General features: G+C 47.6%; 1 protein-coding gene across 1 annotated transcript in view; it reads right to left on the bottom strand.

Moving 5' to 3' along the window:
• Positions 1-24,009, bottom strand: part of cadps2 (Ca++-dependent secretion activator 2) — a gene marked incomplete at its 3' end in the record, with an annotated part of 521,480 nt that overhangs the window by 57,836 nt on the left and 439,635 nt on the right. Inside the window, 4 exon segments of the mRNA XM_084334474.1 lie at positions 1,811-1,840; positions 2,912-3,031; positions 4,649-4,790; positions 14,242-14,398. Of these exon segments, the coding sequence (XP_084190600.1) occupies positions 1,811-1,840; positions 2,912-3,031; positions 4,649-4,790; positions 14,242-14,398 (449 nt within the window).

Below are 24,009 nucleotides of genomic sequence, written 5' to 3'. Positions count from 1 at the left end.
CCCCTCCTCCTCCTCTCTCGTCTCCCCCCCCCCCCTCCTCCTCTCTCGTCTCCCCCCCCCCCCTCCTCTCTCGTCTCCCCCCCCCCCCCCCCCCTCCCCGGGGACCAGGACGATCCTACAGGCCGTCTGTGCTTCTCTTTCTCTCCTTCTCTTTTTTTTATGAAGAGCAAGCGAGGAGTCTGTCTGTGCAGTGTGTGTGTGTGTATGTGTGTGTATATAATGTGTGTGTATGTATGTGTGTGTATATGTGTATGTATGTGTGTGTATGTTTATATGCGTGTATAATGTGTGTGTATGTGTGTGTGTATGTGTGTGTATGTGTGTGTGTATGTGTATATATGTGTATGTGTGTGGGGGGGGGGGGGGGGGGGGTTGAAACACACCTCTGTGACCCCCCTCAGAACCCCCCCCCCCCCCTCCCTGATGCTACTGTTTCTGTCGTGACCTCGTCTCAACTCTCTCTGCTGTTGACGTTTCTCCTCGAGACACAAACCCAGAGCGAGTCGTGCCGACATGTCCGTGTGTTTCCTTCATTAGCTCTCAGGACTCCTGGAGGAGAGGAGGCCGGGAGACTCTCTCACTTCCGTGCCAAACACAAAACGGCACGGAGCATTTAAGAGTCGGTTCCGTGGGCGGCTGGGTAGCGCAGTGGAGAATGCACTCGCCTACCACCGCAGAGACTCTGGGATCGAATCCAGCTGTCAGCGGTACCTCCGGCTTGGTCAGTCGTCCCTACTAACACAATAAGGCAGTGTTAGCGGGTGGGAAGCCGGTGGGGTGTGTGTCCTGGTCGTTATAAACAGCGACTCCTAGGGCGGCTAGGTGGTGTAGTGGGCAAGGCACTCGCCACCAATGGGTTCGCGTGTTCGAATCCAGCTCTCCACATTGTTTTCAGTTTAGCTGGTCGTCCGTACTAATACAATTGGCAGTATTAGAGGGTGGGAAACTGATGGGTGGGGATCGGGCGTTGTGGACAGCGACTCCTACAGGTCGGTTGGTGCACCTGCGCAGTAGAATCAGGAAGTGTCGGGGGCAGCGTGAGCCTCCCACGCGTTACTCCTCGCCACTGAGAGATCGAGCTGCGCAGGTGAAAAGATGCGACTGCTGTTACCTCAAGTACCGGAGGGGACTTGTGCTATGTATGACTTAGTCCACATTGCAGCCGGCTTGTGGGAGGCAAGAAACAGCGTCCGTGACAGGGGAGGGTTGAATTGGATGATACGAAATTGGGATGGGAGAAAAATATAGAAAATGGGAGAAAAAGTGGATCAAAAAAGAAATAAACAGCGACTCCTACTGGTCGGTCGGGGCGCCTGTTCAGCAGGGAGGGGATCTGGGGGTAAATAGCGTGAGCCTCCGCACGCGTTACGTTCCCCCAGTGAGAGTCCTCGCTGTCAGGTGAAAAGAAGCGGCTGGCTGACTCCACATGTATCGGAGGAGGCGTGTGGTAGTTCTACACCCTCCCCAGGCCGGCAGTGGGGCAATGCGCACAACAAACCAGGAAGGGAATTGGCATAACGACTAAATTGGGATGGGTGAAAAAATACAGAAAGCCCAAAAATAAATAGAATAAAAATGTAATAAATAAATAAAAAAGTTAGTTCTGACAAGCGGCCTCGATAATGTCCACAGGTTTGTCTGAGGTCGGTCTCTTTCGGCAAATCAAGTTTGAGGAAATGGAAAGTTTTCAGGTAATGACTCGGACGACTTCATATTCATGTTATTCACAATATTAATGCAGTGATTTCAACACTCAGACGGCGTGACCTTCGTGCGACACGGGGGGGGGGGGGGGTTTGGCAACACTCACAAGATGTCCGGTAGGTTCATTCCTTGCAAACTGCAACAGAAAGACGTGTTTTCTCATTTTAGTATCGACATCCTTTATATCACGCCGTGAAAGAAAACCGTACACTGTACACAAAAATGTAGCACAAAAGCTTACAGCCGACACGCAGAAGAAGCATGCACATCCACAACCACTAGGGGGGGGGGGATAGTGTGCGTCACAAAACAACTCAAAACCACAAAAGAACGACTCAAACTCCTCGGCCAAACGTGGACTCGAGTGAAACGTGGCACCGTGCACAACATCGACGTGCTTCCAGGGAGACACACAGAGCGTGCACCGCGATCCGCTCGACACATTCGCTGGAATGAGATGCAGAACAAACGGTTTTGTGAACTTGAACCATCTCTACAACATACAGTATCCATGAGTGGGAGCGGTGAAGGGAGCCGCGGCCGTTATCTGACAAATGGGACAAATCCACCATCATGCGGGCGAGGGAACATGTACGTGGGCACACACAGCACCGCGTGAATCAGGACAACATGCGGGCGAGGGAACATGTACGTGGGCACACACAGCACCGCGTGAATCAGGACAACATGCGGGCGAGGGAACGTGTACGCGGGCACACACACAGCACCGCGTGAATCAGGACAACATGCGGGCGAGGGAACGTGTACGCGGGCACACACACAGCGCAGCGTGAATCAGGACAACATGCGGGCGAGGGAACGTGTACGCGGGCACACACAGCGCTGCGTGAATCAGGACAACATGCGGGCGAGGGAACATGTACGCGGGCACACACAGCGCCACGTGAATCAGGACAACATGCGGGCGAGGGAACGTGTACGCGGGCACACACAGCGCCACGTGAATCAGAACATGCGGGCGAGGGAACGTGTACGCGGGCACACACAGCGCCACGTGAATCAGGACATGCGGGCGAGGGAACGTGTACGCGGGCACACACAGCGCCACGTGAATCAGAACATGCGGGCCAGGAACGCTCAGACATGCCACCCAGGAGGACAACACACGGGCGTGACCACGGTGACCGGGCGCAGGCAGGGCCCTCGTGACCCCCCCCCCCCCCCCCCCCCCCGCGCCCATACACACGTGCTGTGGCACAGGGGCCCCATCCAGGCGGGCGGCGAGAAGCTGGGCATCTGGGGGAGCGTGAGGGGCAGGCTGGCTACCTTGGGGAGGGGCACACTGGGCAGGCTGCTGGTGAGAGTCCTGCCACAGGGAGGAGGGCACAGAGGAGGGGCTTAAAGAACAGGACAGGAAGGGGAGGGACGGTGATGACAGGAAGGGGAGGGACGGTGATGACAGGAAGGGGAGGGACAGTGATGACAGGAAGGGGAGGGACGGTGATGACAGGAAGGGGAGGGACGGTGATGACAGGAAGGGGAGGGACGGTGATGACAGGAAGGGGAGGGACGGTGATGACAGGAAGGGGAGGGACGGTGATGACAGGAAGGGGAGGGACGGTGAGGACAGGAAGGGGAGGGACGGTGATGACAGGAAGGGGAGGGACGGTGAGGACAGGAAGGGGAGGGACGGTGATGACAGGAAGGGGAGGGCCGGTGATGACAGGAAGGGGAGGGACGGTGATGACAGGAAGGGGAGGGACAGTGATGACAGGAAGGGGAGGGACGGTGATGACAGTGCGGTGTGACGATGACGTCATCATGATGATCGGCTCTTCTAAGGTTTCTCTCCTCCACGTCGCCTGTGGTGCTTTTTTCCTATCGCTAGGTTTTAGTGAGTTTTTCCTTACCTTCGCTGGGGTCTGTCTGGGAGTGTTATTTAATTTACATTTATTTTGGATGTCCGTGCAGATTGATTGATTGAATGAACATTTTATTAACAGATTGCAGAATGGGTACAATACAGTACGGCTCAATACACACAATTGTTAAGGGGATGCAGACCTGAGAAAGACTTTCATCTTGTTTACATCAGGGTCCCCCATTTTCAATTCATCATGAATTGTAAGTAAGGGTGCAGCTTGCTCCGTGCAATCCATTCTTTGTGGATCTAGCCTATAGTGTATATTTTCAGCAATACGTTTGTTTACCAATAGGTTAAAGTGTTATTAGTGAAATATGAGTTTGGAAATGTATTCAGAAACGAGTGAATATCGACGGAAGGAATTGCGCTCCGCCATTTTGTTTGTAGTCATGAGGAGAGGAGACCCAGGACTTTCAATGGCCGTTGGAACTTCGAAAAACGACACTATACCCAGCTCAAGCCAGCTCCTGTCAATCATATGACTCGTGGATTTACCTGAAGGTTATTGGCATAAATTAGAACGCAGTTAGTTTATCTACCCGTCTGTGAACGTCTAGCAAAATATGGCGTTGCAATCTGATGAAAAAATGGCAGAGAAATTCACAGAATAAAAAAGTAACTGTATTTACAGTACATTTCATTCACGGTTTGTGGATCACGCCTGGTGATACTAAATCCAGATTGAACTCTGCCATTGGAAAGGGGAGCTTTGGCCCGATCAATAGACGTGCGACTTGGCTATAATAAGGTCATTTATAGGCCTGATATTCTATATTCTATAATAATATTTCAAATAGCATGTGTCCAGATGGCAGAATTCAGTACTGTATCTACAAAACCTTCTGTTTAATCATCTTCCCTTTATTCATTTGCTTAGATTCTTTGTACACGTGATCTCAAGAATGTGCTGAACGAGCTCAGTGGCAGTTTTTCCATGTCTGGTCATTATTAACATGGTGTTATTCACTGTCAAAGATGCAAAGAAAAATCATAATTTATATTCTCCTTTGTTTCATCACAATTTACTCGAGCCTAGTAACAGACACAGGGGGTTCGTACTTGACGGACTGCCACGTCTCCTGCTGGAAGCCGCGGTGGATGGACTGGGCGATGGACGACTCCATGAGGTCGATGTAGCGCACCACCAGCGGCACGAACAGCTCCTGCAGGTGGAGGTGGAAGGGCCCGTGACACAGGTGGGCTGGGGGGGGGGGGGGGGGGGGGGGGGGCACACAGCGACACACAGTGTTATTGATTTATCTGGAAGGGACAACATGGACAATATAATATAATGCACTGTAAACACACAGGATTTAGCTAAATATGCACATTTTCACCCTCAGTCCCCCAAACGTAAAACAAATAAAATGCAAAAACAGAGCGATAGAAAAACATGTTAACCCTTTCACTGCCACACGAGAGCCGGTTAACCCTTTCACTGTGACAATACAGAAGGTTAGCCCTTTACTATCACACAACCGACGGCGATGCTCCATCATTAGCATCATTAGCTCCGCATTTGCGGAGCTAATGATGCTAATGATGGAGCATCGCCGTCGGTTGTGTGATAGTAAAGGGCTAACCTTCTGTCGTGTGGCAGTGAAAGGGTTAAAACAAATAATTTACAAAAACATGGCTACAAAGCTAAAAGGACCAAGACCATAAAGGTCCTATATATGGTCACATGCTTGGTGTTCTAGAAACCATTTTCTTTCACTTTTTTTTTTTTTTTTTTTTTTACTTTGAGTAAACCCAAGGTACTTAAGTACTTAAAATACTTAAGTAAAATGGTTAGACATTCTCGAATGGTGGCAGGTAAACCGTTCCACAACATACTTCCCTGCACTGACGAGACAATTATACAGACCTGTTTGAATGACTTGAAATGAGCAAAACTAAGAACTGTATTTTTCCATTATGACAAAGGTGTAGTAAAAACAGATGGCACTGGGAGATAAAAGGTTTCCACTTTCCAAACGACATATTGTATTTTCATATGTGCGTCAGTGTTCTGTACAGTATATTCCACTTGACAAGACATTAAACAACAAGTTCCACACAATAACCAGTGTTTTGGAAACGTTAGGGTCTACAGAGTGGCTAAAGCAACGATCAAATATATAGTTATGGGGCGACAGTGGCTCGGGAGGTAAAGCAGTCGTCTGGTAATCCGAAGGTTCCCGGTTCGATTCCCGCTCCTCCCGGGCAGCGTGTGTCGAAGTGTCCTTGAGCAAGACACTTAACCCCTAACTGCTCCCGATGAGCAGGTTGGCACCTTGCATGGTCGCCTCCGCCGTCGGTGAGTGAATGTGTGAAATGTGAGGAACAAATTGTAAAGTGATTTGGATAAAAGCTGCTATATAAAAAAGCAGCCATTTACCGTTTAGTTACAAAAATAATAGATCTCACTGTTTGAGAGCCATGGCATGTACACACATTTGGTAAAGATAACTAAAGATACATCTATAAATAAAACAAGAAAGTCCAAAATAAAGACAGATGGAGTAATTAGAGTAGGAGAGAGAGAGATAGAGAGAAATAAAGAGAGAGACAGAGAGACAGAGAGAGAGAATAGATACAGTACATACGCTGAAGCAGGTCGAGTTGGGGTTTAAAAGCTTTTTTTTTTTTTTATTGTATCCAGATCCTTTACCAAATAATTATTTGGGAGGGAGAAAAAGACAATTTCAATCGAGTGTAAGTAAGTGAATTGTTTTTTATTGCAAGTGTATTGTTTTGAATGCAAAAAAAGAATATAATATATATACATTATTTCCATTGGGGTTGAGTGGAGCTGTAGAGAACGGTGAGAGGACAACAGATTGAGGGAACTCAAAGAGCTCATGTTACGACGGAGGCAGACAGCGAGATGGACTGAGAGTGAGAGTGAATGTGCCGGTGGTCTCTACAGACTTCATTAGTTTTAACTCCCCTCTCTCTCCGCTCCGTCGTGATTAACACTAGCTTTTTTTGCCTCCCGAGAGGAAACTATACTTCCCTCGCAACCGCTTGCCTTCTTCCTGCGACCCACGCAGACAATGAAGTGAGCATTTAAATCATCTGCGCCGCAGCTTGCTATGATAATAAACTTCCCAGAGAATCGTTACGTGTGATCTTGAATATTCAAAATTTATTTTTGTGCCCAGTACTTTTACTTTTTGCAGAATGGCTACAATACAGTACGGCTCAATACACACAATTGTTAAGGGGATGCAGACCAGAGAAAGACGTTTGTCTCGTTTACATCAGGGTCCCCCATTTTCAATTCATAGTGACATTTATGACATACAGATAGACAGTACTGCTACATCTATACATTTATGACGTACCAGATCTACAAATACAGTACTGTTTGTGATACAAAAAGAGTCTAGAAAAGAGAAGAGTATATACATTTGACGAAGAAACTGTACATTGTAGGGGGTGGGGTGGGGTAGGTGGGGGGTAACTGTACATTGGATTATCGACAAAACCTTACTAGGTCCACTCAAGTCTTGTTTTTCTTCTTCTTCTTCTAAATCATCTTTTGCGGTTTTGAAAGAATGCCTTCCCTCTCACTCGACACATCGTTATCAAAAGAAGACCTCATTTGAGCGAAACAGTCAAAACCACCCGTCAGACTGTATTACCTTCCAATTCAAGTCAGCGGATGTTGTGACACTTGTATTAATTAGAGGACTAATGGAGAATAGTAATTATATACAAGTTTAATGGAAGTGAAGAAAGAGATAATCAATGGTGATATATTAGCAGATTCTTCCCATAATGATGTTTTGTTCCCCTGGACTGTGTGTCTGTCTGGAGGGACGTTGACAAGAAGCACATTAAATATAAATTAAATAACACTTTTTAATCCGGCCGACTCTCAGCTGGCGCCAGGACAACGTCCGAGAGTCGAGGGCTTGGAGTCATGAAACTGTGTGAGAGAGATACAGTACACCCCCCCCCCCCCCCCCCCCAAAAGAAAAAATATAATAATTGATTAAATTAATAAATAAATAAATGGATTAAAGAGTGCCATACACGTCAGGAGAATGCAAACATATTAGGGATGTTCGATATTGGCTTTTTTTTTTTTTACCGATATCCGATACACCGATATTGTCCAACTCTTAATTTCCAATACCGATATCAACCGATATATGCAGGGTATATCATTTCAGGTAACTGATTGATTGATTGATTGATTGATTGATTGATTAACATTGCATATCTCTTGTCGTGGAATTAACACAACATTATGCATACTTTTGAGAATACAAGTATGCATTCATGTGTTAATTTCACTGGATGCATTCAACAAGGCATTCTAAATGTAAACATTATCTGTGCATCTCCCCTTTTCTTCTCTCTCTCCCTCTGGTTCTCACTCTCTCTTTCCTTCTCTCTCCCTTATTTATTGTAATTTTCCTTGTATACTATTGCTACAGTAATTTTGTATTTTATTTACTTGTATGCATGTACATAACCTTTGTTAGTTGCAGCCTTTTTTTTCATACTTTTTTCTTTTTCTTTGACAATTCAAACCGATCCATTTCCGATATTAGATTTGAATGCCAATATCGGCCGATAAGATCGGACATCTCTAAAAACATATTCCATAATTACCATTACCATTTTACATTCCAATTCCAGTGGTTTGTGTACATGGAACAGAGAAAAGTATGATTCAAATAAATCATAATTAAAATAAATGATGGATAGATAATTAGCTTGGAACGGAGCTGAAACTGACATTCCTATGAGTCAGGACTCAGATATGTTCGGTCGGTGGACACGTGATGCAACATAGGTTGTGTTCAAACAAGAGGCAGGTCAAATTAGTTTTTCCAAATCAGATTTTTTTAGGCCGTTCACGTGGCAATTTACCAGTGACCACATCAGCACCGTGTCTTCAGACAATGTAATCATCTGCCAGCATCTCCCCTCTGGTTGTCATAGTGACGACGCAGGTGTGGGCATGCTGCCGTCTCCGTCTCTGATCTCCGTACTCGCCTCCTTACTGTTCTCACAGGGTGACGCTTATAGTGGACACCGGGAACGATAACCTACGGAGCGTGCACACACACACACACACACATCATTTCTCTCTCTCCCTCGCTCTCTCACACATATAATTTCTCAAAAAAAGAAAGAAATCATGGGCCCTCATTTATCAAGGTTGCGTACGCACAGATATGTGCGTAACCCCTGCGTACGATAATTTCTATGCAAAGTGTGGGACTTATCAATTTGAACTTGTGCTCGACTTTGTACGTATATCTACGCACAGCTCGGAGCATGCGTAGCTGTAGAATATGAAGACTACAACGCGGAAATAAGCTTTGTGCATTAGTTTCAACACTGGCGTGTTCTGTATGAACCGTAATTCATTATAGTTCATTGTAAAATAGCAACAGTAGTGTAATTATGGTCAAAACCCTATAAATAGCATTTGGAATAATAAGTATTTCTCTCCGAATGAATGCAGCATGGTTTATAATAGCGTTATCGGAATATACGGGGTGTACTGACTGACTGCGCTCCGCGTAGCTCAACTCGTTATTATTTTGTGCACAGACCGCAGAAATACGGGAACGTTTTGATTATATTTAAAAGGCTTTGCCATAACGTTAAACGAAACAAGTGGAATTTCGAAGCTGTAAGCAGAATACAAGTCATATGAACACCCACAATATAGTGTTCTTCCCCCTTCCTACTGTATAAGAAAGAATAAAAAAACGCATTGCAACGAGAACAGAGATTATTTGTTGAGTGTATGTGTATTACAAAACCCTTGCAATAAATGTCTCTTAAATGAATGAAAAGCATACATGCTCTGGATACAGTATATCGTGTGGGTGATATGACTTGTATTCTGCTTACAGAATTCCACTCATTTCGGTTTACAATGTCAAAGCCTTTTAAATCTAAATCAAAACGTTCCTGTATTTCTTCTATCTATGCGCAAAATAATAACGAGTTGCGTTCTAACAAAGAACGTATTACATGCTGGGTAGGCTGATACTATAGAGTAAACTGTAAATGAAATAGCCTATAACATTATAAAGGATAGGCTATAGCAGGGGTTCCCAACCTGTATTCCCCAGAGCCCCACGATTCCTGGGAGACATATAGGAATATGATATGATATAAGGTATACTGGTCCGGGAGAGGATAGCGAGGAGTCGGATAGCCATTAAATGCCATTTGAGAATATAGGCTATTAATGCAAAGCGACGGCCTATAGCCTATACATATTATTTAATGTTTTCATAAGCGTAAAGATACAACAGCTAGATTAATGATCAAGTTAGTTTACTGTGCAGGGTTCGCAGGGCTGTGCCATGTGTTATTATATATGCGCAAGTTACTGTTGCATAATGTAGGCTATGGGCTGGCTGCTATTATATGTAATTCATATAGGCTACATAGGGTCAGATTAAACCGAATATATATATTTATTACTTGAGATATATTGTATAATATTTGTATATCGTCTGATATCCCTTGTATATTCTTTGTATATATACACGGAATATCCCTTTACCTAGGTACAGGCCAGACCATAATATTCGTTCTCCTATTGGACAGCGACCCCTAGGCGCCAACGGCCATACCCCCAATGGCAAGTTCAAAGCTACCGCTAAGGCATGTCTCAACATGTCCAGGTTTGCGCAGTAATACGAGACAGAACTGAGGTTGGCACTAGATTATTCACCTTACGTATAAATACGTCGCAGGTGGATACAGAAGCACTTAGACCAAAACGTTGAAGCCTTCACCACGATACAACGTGCTGTGAAGTGGGCCCCTTTTGCCCCTAAATAGAGCCTTGAGAACCGCGTGCGAATAGATAGCTAAAGTGTCAGAGTTTAACGCTGTATCGTCGAGTTCGACTTATTCTATTGTAACGTAATAGTCTATTATTTATAGTGTATCGTGCGGCTACCGTTCTACAGTGACCAGCATTACCACCGGTTCGTCGTACTCTAGCTAGTGCACTTATCCAGGCTGGGCGGCCTAAACTCGTGCCGCCATCTGAGGAGTCCTAGACGAGAACCGTTGGATATGTACACCGGAGAACCAACACCGGCGAATGCAGAGCCTTTTCCGGCTGGATTATATTGCTTTGGTACTGTGGCTGCTGGAGCAGAGAACCGTCTACCCCACTGCTGTGTGGAATCTACCCTGTGAGGAGCACCATCGAGCCCGCCTCTAGGACCACAGAGGCTGGCTAGCTTTCATCCATGCTGTCTTGCATACTGGAGTATAGCTGTTGCTTTGTCTACGGACCAAGGGATTATTGCACTGGCTCCTGTATCTGGAGTCTCTTTATTCCTCGTTGATCCAGACTTTTGCTCCCGAACATTCCTCTCCCCTGCTGGCTTACAACCGGAGGGAACCCCGTAGTATCTCCAGCTGACTACGAGTGTGCCTTATGTAATTCTTATGCTACAGGTGGCGTCAGTTATACCCATCTTATTATGCTCATGGACTTACGCTCTTGACTTACTTAAGTGTTCTTCGCCATATAAGCGCAATTCATAATTCTCAATTTGTAACCTATTGTTGCTGCTCTAATAATAAATACCTCTAAATAGAACTTTCTTTGTCAAGCCGTATTCTTGTGTGGGTGTTCACCAGATATACCGTGTACTGTATGGCCAGTAATTAAAGTACATAACTAAGTAGTGGTTTAATGATACCATACTCTCAATACAGTCAGGGAATTGTACCCCTCAGTTACACTACCTAATACCGACAACAAAATAGATTGTATGCCTCTAGTACAAATCATGTTATACCCGGTAGCCAATCGAACTAGTAAACGAATAAAGGCATTCATATTCCAGCATGGTTAGAATGACACACCAACGCCAAACAGACAGTGGTTAACGAACGGTCTTTATTAGTATTTTGAGCTGTCCAGGCAGAGTCGTTGATATCTGACATCACCGTGTACAAGTCCGCCAGCTTTTTATTTATCCCATAACACGGGTTGTGTCTTCTTGGTTCCGTGAACAATCTCGCTCGTGGAGTTTCTCAGAGTTCACTCGGGTTAGTCCATTATTTCACATCCCATGGGGGTGTTTCATTACCATATATGGATAATCATGCACGAGCATTGACGGTAAGGACGAATGGTATTTATAAATATGGAGTGTGCATAGGACCCGTGTACGCACGGTTGTTAAATCCCGATTTTTCTGTGCGTACACACATTCAAAATTCTGTGCTTAAGAACAAAGATAGAACACTTTCTAAGAATTGTTGATAAATGACCTGGACTGGGACTCAAGTTACAACCCCCGGCGCCAGACAAAATGGAAGATCAGATCAGGGGTAAGGGAAGGTACGCAGAGAGAGGCAGACAGTGTAATGGGTATAATTCCCTCGAAGCACAGACAGACCGTCTTCACCTCCCGCTGCCTCCACCGCGCTCCAAGTGGATCATCGAGGACCAGTCTCACCCAGCAGCACATCACCTCTTCCAGCTCCTCCCCTCAGGGACGAGATACCGGTCCATACATGCCAAGAGTTCAAGACTTATGAACAGCTTTTTCCCCCAAGCAGTCAGACTGTTAAACTCTCATCGACTGTCCCCTCCTCACGTGCACCGTGCACTTTACCCGGACTTGATAACCACTATGTTTACCGCTCATCATGCACTTTATTATTTAAAATATTCTGTTATATGAACGGTGGGGCTAATCTAAAGGACTGGACACGGACGCATTAAACAGCAATCAATTAACTTAATATAACAGTCCGGTTCTGTGTTTGTTTGTGTCTGTAGATTGTTGGTGAACAACTAACTTTAGGTTAGTTTAACGCGTCCGTGTCCAGTCCTTTAGATTAGCCCCACCGTTCATTGTAAACAATGATGCATGTAGATGTAGTCACTGTGTGTTGTTGTAGCCACCGGGTAAATCGTGATTTTATATTAGTTTGTCATAACGTGTGAGGAGGACGTGTGAGCAGGACTTACGGTCAGTGAGGAGGACTTACGGTCAGCGAGGAGGACTTACGGTCAGTGAGCAGGACTTACGGTCAGTGAGGAGGACTTACGGTCAGTGAGGAGGACTTACGGTCAGTGAGGAGGACTTACGGTCAGTGAGCAGGACTTACGGTCAGTGAGGAGGACTTACGGTCAGCGAGCAGGACTTACGGTCAGCGAGGAGGACTTACGGTCAGTGAGCAGGACTTACGGTCAGCGAGGAGGACTTACGGTCAGCGAGCAGGACTTACGGTCAGTGAGCAGGACTTACGGTCAGCGAGGAGGACTTACGGTCAGTGAGCAGGACTTACGGTCAGCGAGGAGGACTTACGGTCAGCGAGGAGGACTTACGGTCAGCGAGGAGGACTTACGGTCAGTGAGCAGGACTTACGGTCAGTGAGGAGGACTTACGGTCAGTGAGCAGGACTTACGGTCAGTGAGGAGGACTTACGGTCAGTGAGCAGGACTTACGGTCAGTGAGGAGGACTTACGGTCAGTGAGCAGGACTTACGGTCAGCGAGCAGGACTTACAGTCAGTGAGCAGGACTTACGGTCAGTGAGGAGGACTTACGGTCAGTGAGGAGGACTTACGGTCAGTGAGGAGGACTTACGGTCAGTGAGCAGGACTTACGGTCAGCGAGGAGGACTTACGGTCAGTGAGGAGGACTTACGGTCAGTGAGGAGGACTTACGGTCAGCGAGGAGGACTTACGGTCAGTGAGGAGGACTTACGGTCAGTGAGCAGGACTTACGGTCAGTGAGGAGGTCAGTGAGGAGGTCAGTGAGGAGGACTTACGGTCAGTGAGGAGGTCAGTGAGGAGGACTTACGGTCAGTGAGCAGGACTTACGGTCAGTGAGGAGGACTTACGGTCAGTGAGCAGGACTTACGGTCAGTGAGCAGGACTTACGGTCAGTGAGCAGGACTTACGGTCAGTGAGCAGGACTTACGGTCAGTGAGCAGGACTTACGGTCAGTGAGCAGGACTTACGGTCAGTGAGGAGGACTTACGGTCAGTGAGGAGGTCAGTGAGGAGGACTTACGGTCAGTGAGGAGGTCAGTGAGGAGGACTTACGGTCAGTGAGCAGGACTTACGGTCAGTGAGGAGGACTTACGGTCAGTGAGGAGGACTTACGGTCAGTGAGCAGGACTTACGGTCAGTGAGCAGGACTTACGGTCAGTGAGCAGGACTTACGGTCAGTGAGGAGGACTTACGGTCAGCGAGGAGGACTTACGGTCAGTGAGCAGGACTTACGGTCAGCGAGGAGGACTTACGGTCAGTGAGCAGGACTTACGGTCAGTGAGGAGGACTTACGGTCAGTGAGCAGGACTTACGGTCAGCCAGCAGGACTTACGGTCAGCGAGCAGGACTTACGGTCAGTGAGCAGGACTTACGGTCAGCGAGGAGGACTTACGGTCAGCAAGCAGGACTTACGGTCAGTGAGCAGGACTTACGGTCAGCGAGGAGAGACTTACGGTCAGTGAGCAGGACTTACGGTCAGCGAGGAGGACTTACGGTCAGTGAGCAGGACTTACGGTCAGCGAGGAGGACTTACGGTCAGCGAGGAGGACTTACGGTCAGTGAGGAGGACTTACGGTCAGCGAGCAGGACTTACGGTCAGCGAGGAGGACTTACGGTCAGTGAGGAGGACTTACGGTCAGCGAGCAGGACTTACGGTCAGCGAGCAGGAAGTTGTTGTGCAGCTGGAACAGGGGGAAGCTGTCCCAGGAGTCCAGCGGCTGCACCTGCAGGGCGGAGTCCATGTCGGCCGTGTAGAGAGACAGGAAGGTCTCAGCGTGGTCAGCCATCATCTCCGGCCACCAGGAGAAGGCCTGGAGGGGGGGGGGGGGGGGGGGGGGGGGGGGAGAGACGTGAGGAGAGACGAGAGGAGAGGGAGTGAGACGTGAACACATGACGAGAGGAGAGACGTGAACACATGACGAGAGGAGAGACGTGAACACATGACGAGAGAGAGACGTGAACACATGAGAGGAGAGACGTGAACACATGACGAGAAGAGAGAGACGTGAACACATGATGAGAGAGAGACGTGAACACATGACGAGAGAGAGAGACGTGAACACATGACGAGAGGAGAGAGACGTGAACACATGACGAGAGGAGAGACGTGAACACATGACGAGAGGAGAGACGTGAACACATGACGAGAGGAGAGAGACGTGAACACATGACGAGAGGAGAGAGACGTGAACACATGACGAGAGAGAGACGTGAACACATGACGAGAGGAGAGAGACGTGAACACATGACGAGAGGAGAGACGTGAACACATGACGAGAGGAGAGACGTGAACACATGACGAGAGAGAGACGTGAACACATGAGAGGAGAGACGTGAACACATGACGAGAAGAGAGAGACGTGAACACATGATGAGAGAGAGACGTGAACACATGATGAGAGAGAGACGTGAACACATGACGAGAGAGAGTGAGACGTGAACACATGACGAGAGGAGAGAGACGTGAACACATGACGAGAGGAGAGAGACGTGAACACATGACGAGAGGAGAGAGACGTGAACACATGACGAGAGGAGAGACGTGAACACATGACGAGAGGAGAGAGACGTGAACACATGACGAGAGGAGAGAGACGTGAACACATGACGATAGAGAGACGTGAACACATGACGAGAGAGAGACGTGAACACATGACGAGAGAGAGACGTGAACACATGACGAGAGGAGAGAGACGTGAACACATGACGAGAGAGAGACGTGAACACATGACGAGAGAGAGACGTGAACACATGACGAGAGGAGAGAGACGTGAACACATGACGAGAGGAGAGAGACGTGAACACATGACGAGAGGAGAGAGACGTGAACACATGACGAGAGGAGAGACGTGAACACATGACGAGAGAGAGAGAGACGTGAACACATGACGAGAGGAGAGAGACGTGAACACATGACGAGAGAGAGAGACGTGAACACATGACGAGAAGAGACCGAGTGAGACTTGAACACATGACGAGAGAGAGAGAGACGTGAACACATGACGAGAGAGAGAGAGACGTGAACACATGACGAGAGGAGAGAGACGTGAACACATGACGAGAGGAGAGAGACGTGAACACATGACGAGAGGAGAGAGACGTGAACACATGACGAGAGAGAGAGAGACGTGAACACATGACGAGAGGAGAGAGACGTGAACACATGACGAGAGGAGAGACGTGAACACATGACGAGAGGAGAGAGACGTGAACACATGACGAGAGAGAGACGTGAACACATGACGAGAGAGAGACGTGAACACATGACGAGAGGAGAGAGACGTGAACACATGACGAGAGGAGAGAGACGTGAACACATGACGAGAGGAGAGAGACGTGAACACATGACGAGAGAGAGAGACGTGAACACATGACGAGAGAGAGAGACGTGAACACATGACGAGAGGAGAGAGACGTGAACACATGAGAGAGAGAGACGTGAACACATGACGAGAGGAGAGAGACGTGAACACATGACGAGAGAGAGACGTGAACACATGACGAGAGGAGTGAGACGTGAACACATGACGAGAGGAGAGAGACGTGAACACATGACGAGAGGAGAGAGACGTGAACACATGATGAGAGGAGAGAGACGTGAACACATGACGAGAGGAGAGAGACGTGAACACATGACGAGAGAGAGAGACGTGAACACATGATGAGAGGAGTGAGACGTGAACACATGACGAGAGGAGAGAGACGTGAACACATGACGAGAGAGAGACGTGAACACATGACGAGAGAGAGAGAGACGTGAACACATGACGAGAGGAGAGACGTGAACACATGACGAGAGGAGAGAGACGTGAACACATGACGAGAGAGAGACGTGAACACATGACGAGAGAGAGTGAGACGTGAACACATGACGAGAGGAGAGACGTGAACACATGACGAGAGGAGAGAGACGTGAACACATGACGAGAGGAGAGAGACGTGAACACATGACGAGAGAGAGACGGAGTGAGACGTGAACACATGACGAGAGGAGAGAGACGTGAACACATGACGAGAGGAGAGACGTGAACACATGACGAGAGAGAGACGTGAACACATGACGAGAGGAGAGAGACGTGAACACATGACGAGAGAGAGACGTGAACACATGACGAGAAGAGAGAGACGTGAACACATGACGAGAGGAGAGAGACGTGAACACATGACGAGAGGAGAGAGACGTGAACACATGACGAGAGGAGAGAGACGTGAACACATGACGAGAGGAGAGAGACGTGAACACATGACGAGAGGAGAGAGACGTGAACACATGACGAGAGGAGAGAGACGTGAACACATGACGAGAGAGAGACGTGAACACATGACGAGAGGAGAGAGACGTGAACACATGACGAGAGGAGAGAGACGTGAACACATGACGAGAGAGAGAGAGACGTGAACACATGACGAGAGAGAGACGTGAACACATGACGAGAGAGAGACGTGAACACATGACGAGAGAGAGACGTGAACACATGACGAGAGGAGAGACGTGAACACATGACGAGAGAGAGAGACGTGAACACATGACGAGAGGAGAGAGACGTGAACACATGAGAGAGAGAGACGTGAACACATGATGAGAGGAGTGAGACGTGAACACATGACGAGAGGAGAGAGACGTGAACACATGACGAGAGAGAGACGTGAACACATGACGAGAGGAGAGACGTGAACACATGACGAGAGGAGAGAGACGTGAACACATGACGAGAGAGAGACGTGAACACATGACGAGAGAGAGTGAGACGTGAACACATGACGAGAGGAGAGACGTGAACACATGACGAGAGGAGAGAGACGTGAACACATGACGAGAGGAGAGAGACGTGAACACATGACGAGAGGAGAGACGTGAACACATGACGAGAGAGAGACGTGAACACATGACGAGAGGAGAGACGTGAACACATGACGAGAGAGAGACGTGAACACATGACGAGAGAGAGACGTGAACACATGACGAGAGGAGAGAGACGTGAACACATGACGAGAGAGAGACGTGAACACATGACGAGAAGAGAGAGACGTGAACACATGACGAGAGGAGAGAGACGTGAACACATGACGAGAGGAGAGAGACGTGAACACATGACGAGAGGAGAGAGACGTGAACACATGACGAGAGAGAGAGACGTGAACACATGACGAGAGAGAGAGAGACGTGAACACATGACGAGAGAGAGACGTGAACACATGACGAGAGGAGCGAGACGTGAACACATGACGAGAGGAGAGAGACGTGAACACATGACGAGAGGAGCGAGACGTGAACACATGACGAGAGGAGAGAGACGTGAACACATGACGAGAGGAGAGAGACGTGAACACATGACGAGAGAGAGACGTGAACACATGACGAGAGGAGAGACGTGAACACATGACGAGAGAGAGACGTGAACACATGACGAGGTCTATCTATAATGCCTCTTCAACATAATAATCTGCATGAAATCAAACAACACATTCTGAAAAGGATGACACAGAGAGACGAGGACGGCCATGAAAAGGCAACAAGCTAAACTTCAAGGCTTCAAAAGGAATGCAGTAAACATTCCACAGACCACAGATGAAGAGCAGGTACAACATTTTACATTTAGTCATTTATCTGAACACTTTTATCCAAAGCGACTTACAAGTTCTGTACGACAAGCCATCAGGAAGGAAGGGCACAACTCTATCAGCTGAGTAACAATGTTCATCAAAGTGTTGAGTGCTACAGTGTAGGTTAGTTTATTAGGACAAGTGCATGACAGTGAGGTTAGTCAGGGTTAGATTTTTTAATGTTAAATTTTTTAAATTTCAGATAATGATGGAAGAAGTGCGTCTTTAGGGCGGCTGGGTGGCGCAGCGGACTAAGCGCTTGTCACCAACGCAAGAGACACCGGTATCAAATCCGGCTGTCAGCGTTGCCTCCGGCTTGGCCGGCCGTCATACTGACTCAATTGGCAGAGTCAGCGGGAGGGGAGTCGATGGGTGGTATTCTGGTTGTTGTAAAACAGCGACTCCTACAGGTCGGTCAGGGCACCTGCACAGCAAAGAAGGGATATGGTGATGGTAGTGTGACCTCCCACGCGTTACACTTCACCAATGAGAGTCCTCTCTGCCAGGTGAAAAGAGGCTGCTGGCTGTCTCCTATGTGACGGAGGAAGCATGTGATAGACTTCAGGGCTCCCTAGACCGACCAGTGGGGGGCACATGCGAGCAACGACCAGGAAGGGGAGGGGGGGGAATTGGCATAACGACTAAATTGGGATGGGAGAAAATCAGAGAGAAACAGGAGGAGAAAAAGTGGATCAAAAAATAAAAGAAGTGCGTCTTTAGTCGACGGCGAAAGATTGGACGGGTTTTCGGCTGCTGTCCTAACTGGGGCGGGCAGTTCATTCCACCATTGAACAGCCTGTTCAAGCTGCTGCGGTCAGGCAAGCGCCTACGGACACACGCTGCGAGAACAGAGAGACTCCGGCTCAGCTTCTTCCCCCAAGCCATCAGAACACTGAGCACTGAACTCTCCACTCACAAGTACACATGAGCACACTCAGACACACACACACACACTCAGACACACGCAGACACACACTCAGACACACACAGACAGACACACACACACACACGCAGACACACACTCAGACACACACAGACACACACAGACACACAGACACACACAGACACACAGACACACGGCAACCGCTAAAACAATCACTTTAAACAAAATGTCACTTTAAAGGAAGGAGGTACTGTATAGTAAAGTTTAGATACATTAAGAGTTCAGTTAGCGGGTCTTTTTTTACCATGCATATCGTGTGTCTTACCTATTTAATTTTTTCTATGCCTATTTTATTATTGTATTTTGCACAATCAATGCTGGCATGACCACCCGCATTTCACTGTATGCCCTGGTATGTATGTGACAAATAAACCTCTTGATTCTTGTGGGGCAAGGACCGAGAATAGGCGACTTCTCTTTGATGACCCTCCGGGAGCTTGGATAGGAGTAGGTCTGAGGCGGCCAGAAGATGCAGAGCGTAGGGGTCTTGAGGGTGTGTAGTTAGAGACCATTGACCGGAGGTAGGCGGGAGCCGTTCCCTTCGCCGCACGATATGCCAGGTCGAGGGCCTTGAAGCGGATTCCATGGGCCATGGGGAGCCAGTGCAGGTCTCTAAGTGGGGTGACATGGGCCGACTTGGGTAGGTTTGAGATCAGGCGGGCCGCTGCGTTCTGAATGAGTTGAAGAGGACGCATGGATGATGAAGAGGAGGTACAGAGGCAGTGGATGGTAAACGGTAAATGGTGCTTTTATATAGCAGCTTTTATCCAAAAGCGCTTTACAATTTGTTCCTCACATTTTACCCATTCACTCACACACTCACACACCGGCGGAGGCAACCGTGCAAGGTGCCAACCTGCTCATCGAGAGCAGTTAGGGGTTAAGTGTCTTGCTCAAGGACACTTCGACACGCTGCCCGGGAGGAGCGGGAATCGAACCGGGAACCTCCGGATTGCCAGACGACTGCTCTACCTCCAGAGCCACTGTCGCCCCTTGGACGCATGGATGATGAAGAGGAGGTGAAAACATGACCAGGTCTATCTATAGTAATGCCTCTTCAACATAATGTTTACTGTAGATTTCATTCACAGTCTTCGCTGCCCTGTTACGGGCGCCTGGTGGTACGAAATCCAGATTGAACTCTGGAAAGAGGAGATTTGGCCCGATCCATAATAAGGTAATTGATAGGCCTGATATTCTATATTCATATTTCAAATTGCATGTGTCCGGATGGAAAAAAGCCGGATAGTATTTACTGGGTAGTGGGGGTTTTGTATGCATGTTTCAGGAAGTACTCAGGGTACTGACTGAACCGACTCAAGTTGTACACGCTTCTTTTTACTGTCTGAAGGTACAGGTCTCCAACGCTGCCGAATGTAGCTAACCATATTACTTTTCTATACATATTTTGGGTACATATTGATGTCCCTGATTCGTGTAACCCTTGTAACTGCATAGACCTCTTAATTATTATTATTTTATTCTTAAATTTTTTTAAAGACAAAAAAAGAAAGTGGCGCCTCTTTTTCAACTTTATCAAGGTTTCGCAACATTGCATTAGGCTTGAACGAATCAGATTCTCCCTAAAGGGCTCCCTTGAAACATTCCATGTGACCTGGCAACCATTTCTGCAACACATCGAAACACAGCTGTATATTTGCTTCATCGATTTCACGAAGGCCTTCGACAGAGTTGAACATACAACATTGATGAGAACAATGGAAGAATTCAAAATACCAGTTTCTGACCGAAGAATAATTGCCAACTTATACTGGAGGCAGAAGGCTAATGTTAGAATAGGAAAGGAGAAATCAAGAGACTTCCCGGTGGAGAAGGGTGTAAGACAAGGATGCATCTTGTCCCCTGTACTCTTTAATATGTACAGTGAATCACTGATGAAAAAAGGTCTGAGAGGAGGGAAAGGAGTAAAACTTTGCGAAGAGAACATCACCAACATAAGATACGCGGATGACACCGCTATAGTCTGTAACTGTCAAGAAGATCTACAGGACATGATGAATAAGCTGAATGTCGAATGCAAAAACTATGGAATGTCACTAAACACAAAGAAAACTAAAGTAATGATCATTGAAAAAACACCAGGAACTGTTTGTAAAATACAGGTGGATGGAGAAAAACTTGAACAAGTGAAGGAGTACATGTACCTTGGAAGCTGGATCAGTGAAGGTGGAAGAGCTAACATGGACATTAAGAGAAGAACCGGAATTGCAAAGGGCGCATTCTGGAACCATAAAGAATTATTGAGAAGAAACATAAGTTGAAAAACGAAGACCAGGATTTTGGAAACGTATGTTATGTCAGTCTTTTCATACGGAGCAGAAGCATGGACGCTGAATGAAGAGGCAAAGAGGATGATAGACTCTTTTGAAATGTGGACACTGAGGAAGATGCTGAAGATAACATGGAAGGATAAGATCAAGAATGAGGAGGTACTGAGAAGAGCGGATATGCAAGGGGGACAGCTGCTGGAGAGGTTGAAAAAGAGAAAGATGGAGTTGTGCGGGCATGTTCTGAGAGGATCCAGCGGGGAGATGTTCAAGAAGGTGGTGATGGGGAAGGTGGATGGAAAGAGAGGAAGTGGAAGACCAAGAAGAGGCTGGGTAGACGATGTCTGTGATTGGAGTGGAGTGAGAAGCGGAGTCACGGAGTTGGAGAGAAGAAGTGGGGACAGAATGGGTTGGAGAGTGATAGGCAACCTTCGGAACGAAGAAGCCACCTAATGATGATGATCGATACCCTGACTATCAATGAAGAGACTGAGAAAGGATAGAGCTTTACACCTCTAACTGCATTTTCATATCTTTTATTATAATTTTATTCCTACCGCTACGCGATCCTGAAGCAGGCTGTTGGAGGCAGAAATAGCGCAACGCGATTGGGCGTAGAGAGAAACGTCAGTGGCCAATCAGATCGCAGAACCCGAACGCGGAACTGCAAGTGTGTTGGTAAAAGACTAAACCCTTCTACACTCAACATATGTGAAATTGAAGACATAATAATATTTACATATTAATACTAGATATTAATAAACAGTGTTCAGCTGCATCTAAAATGATTCCTGATGAGGTATGAGGCACCTACCACTGACCTTGAGACCCCCCCCCCCCCATAGTCCAATGCCATTAAACAGCAACGTGTGCTTTCTACACTTATTCCTCAACCCTCCCTCCACCACTCGCCGCGCGCATTCATCCGCCAAACAGACGTCCATAAATAACCGCCACAATTGACTCCCTGACAAAAGGCGCGGGGGAGAAATAGCCGAGGATTCAAAAGAGAGAAAGGGAGGAAGGACAAATTGGAGACGTGTGCGTCTGAAAGCGAGTGGGAGCGACGGGACAGGGAGATGAACGGAGGGAGAGACGGAGGGAGAGAGGGGGAGCGGAGGAGAGGAGTGGTGGGCGCCGTGACGCCACGAGACACTCGTCCTCTCTGCCTTCACAAAGACACGCTGGTTTTTACTCACAATGCTCGTCTGAAACCCATTTACAAAAAACACACACACACACACACACACACACACACACACATATATATTATATATATATATATATATTCCTCTAATGCAGCTAAAGTCAGGCCTGCTGTGTTTGACACGACGCGCAGGACAATGGCGCGGATGCTGTAAAGGGCTAATGCACGTATTGTGAGATGAAGGACAAACACGCCGCCCTCCGTCTTTCTCTCGGGGAAAAAAACGCGGCAGATTTCTTTTTCAGAAAAGACGTTTTATCGACAATGGCTCGTTGATAAAAGGGTGTCGCGGAAGGTTAAAAGAGACGAGCGCGTCGGGGTTTTCACATACGGCGTCTAATCAAGGAAAGGTCTCGGCGGGAAGAAAGGGCCGTGTGATTACTACGGGCCCCACGCACAGCGGTTTGGTTATTATGATCATTTAGTGGGATTTGATTCTGTTTCTCATCCTTCAGTAAACACGCGCGGTTTCGGTGGATAAATGTGCATCTGACGCACTTGTGTTCTTCTGTAATAAAAATGTACTTTTGAACTCGATACGGATCGGCGCTCGACTGTAACGAGACAAACAAGTCAACGGAACGGGCGCCGCGCTCCATCAACACACTCTGATTTGTCTATTATGTTTTTTTTTATCCACTTTTTCTCCCATTTTCTATATTTTCTCCCATCCCAATTTCGTATCATCCAATTCAACCCTCCCCTGTCACGAACGCTGTTTCTTGCCTCCCACAAGCCGGCTGCAATGTGGACTAAGTCATACATAGCACAAGTCCCCTCCGGTACTTGAGGTAACAGCAGTCGCATCTTTTCACCTGCGCAGCTCGATCTCTCAGTGGTGAGGAGTAACGCGTGGGAGGCTCACGCTGCCCCCGACACTTCCTGATTCCACTGCGCAGGCGCACCAACCGACCTGTAGGAGTCGCTGTCCACAACACCCGATCCCCACCCATCAGTTTCCCACCCCCTAATACGGCCAATGTGTATTAGTACGGACGACCAGCTAAACTGAAAGCAATGTGGAGCGTTGGGCTCGAACAGGCGAGCCCAGCGTCTCCAGATTTCGTGGCGAGCGCCTTGCCCACTACGCCACGTAGCCGCCCTGATTTGTCTATTATGTTATTATTATTTACAAAAATAGAAATAATTAAATAAAATACACACCACACATGCCAATTCCCCCCCCCCCCCCCCCCCGCACCTTTTCCTCTCCGTTCAATAGTGCAACCGCCTTATACACTTGAAAGAACAGAATAGAAATCCTTTATTTATCCAGAGGGAAATTCTGCTGTAACATGGAACTGGAATATAACACTGTTAATCATCACGCCGTCCCTCAGGTCCCCAAGTATTACTGCACTCGGACTCGGAAGGTGCTGC

The sequence above is a fragment of the Notolepis coatsorum genome (assembly GCF_963971535.1).
Source record: "Notolepis coatsorum genome assembly, chromosome: 18".
Classification (NCBI taxonomy): Eukaryota; Metazoa; Chordata; class Actinopteri; order Aulopiformes; family Paralepididae; genus Notolepis; species Notolepis coatsorum.
The sequence above is the reverse complement of the archived record's forward strand: the minus strand, read 5'-3'. Positions and strand labels throughout refer to the sequence as shown.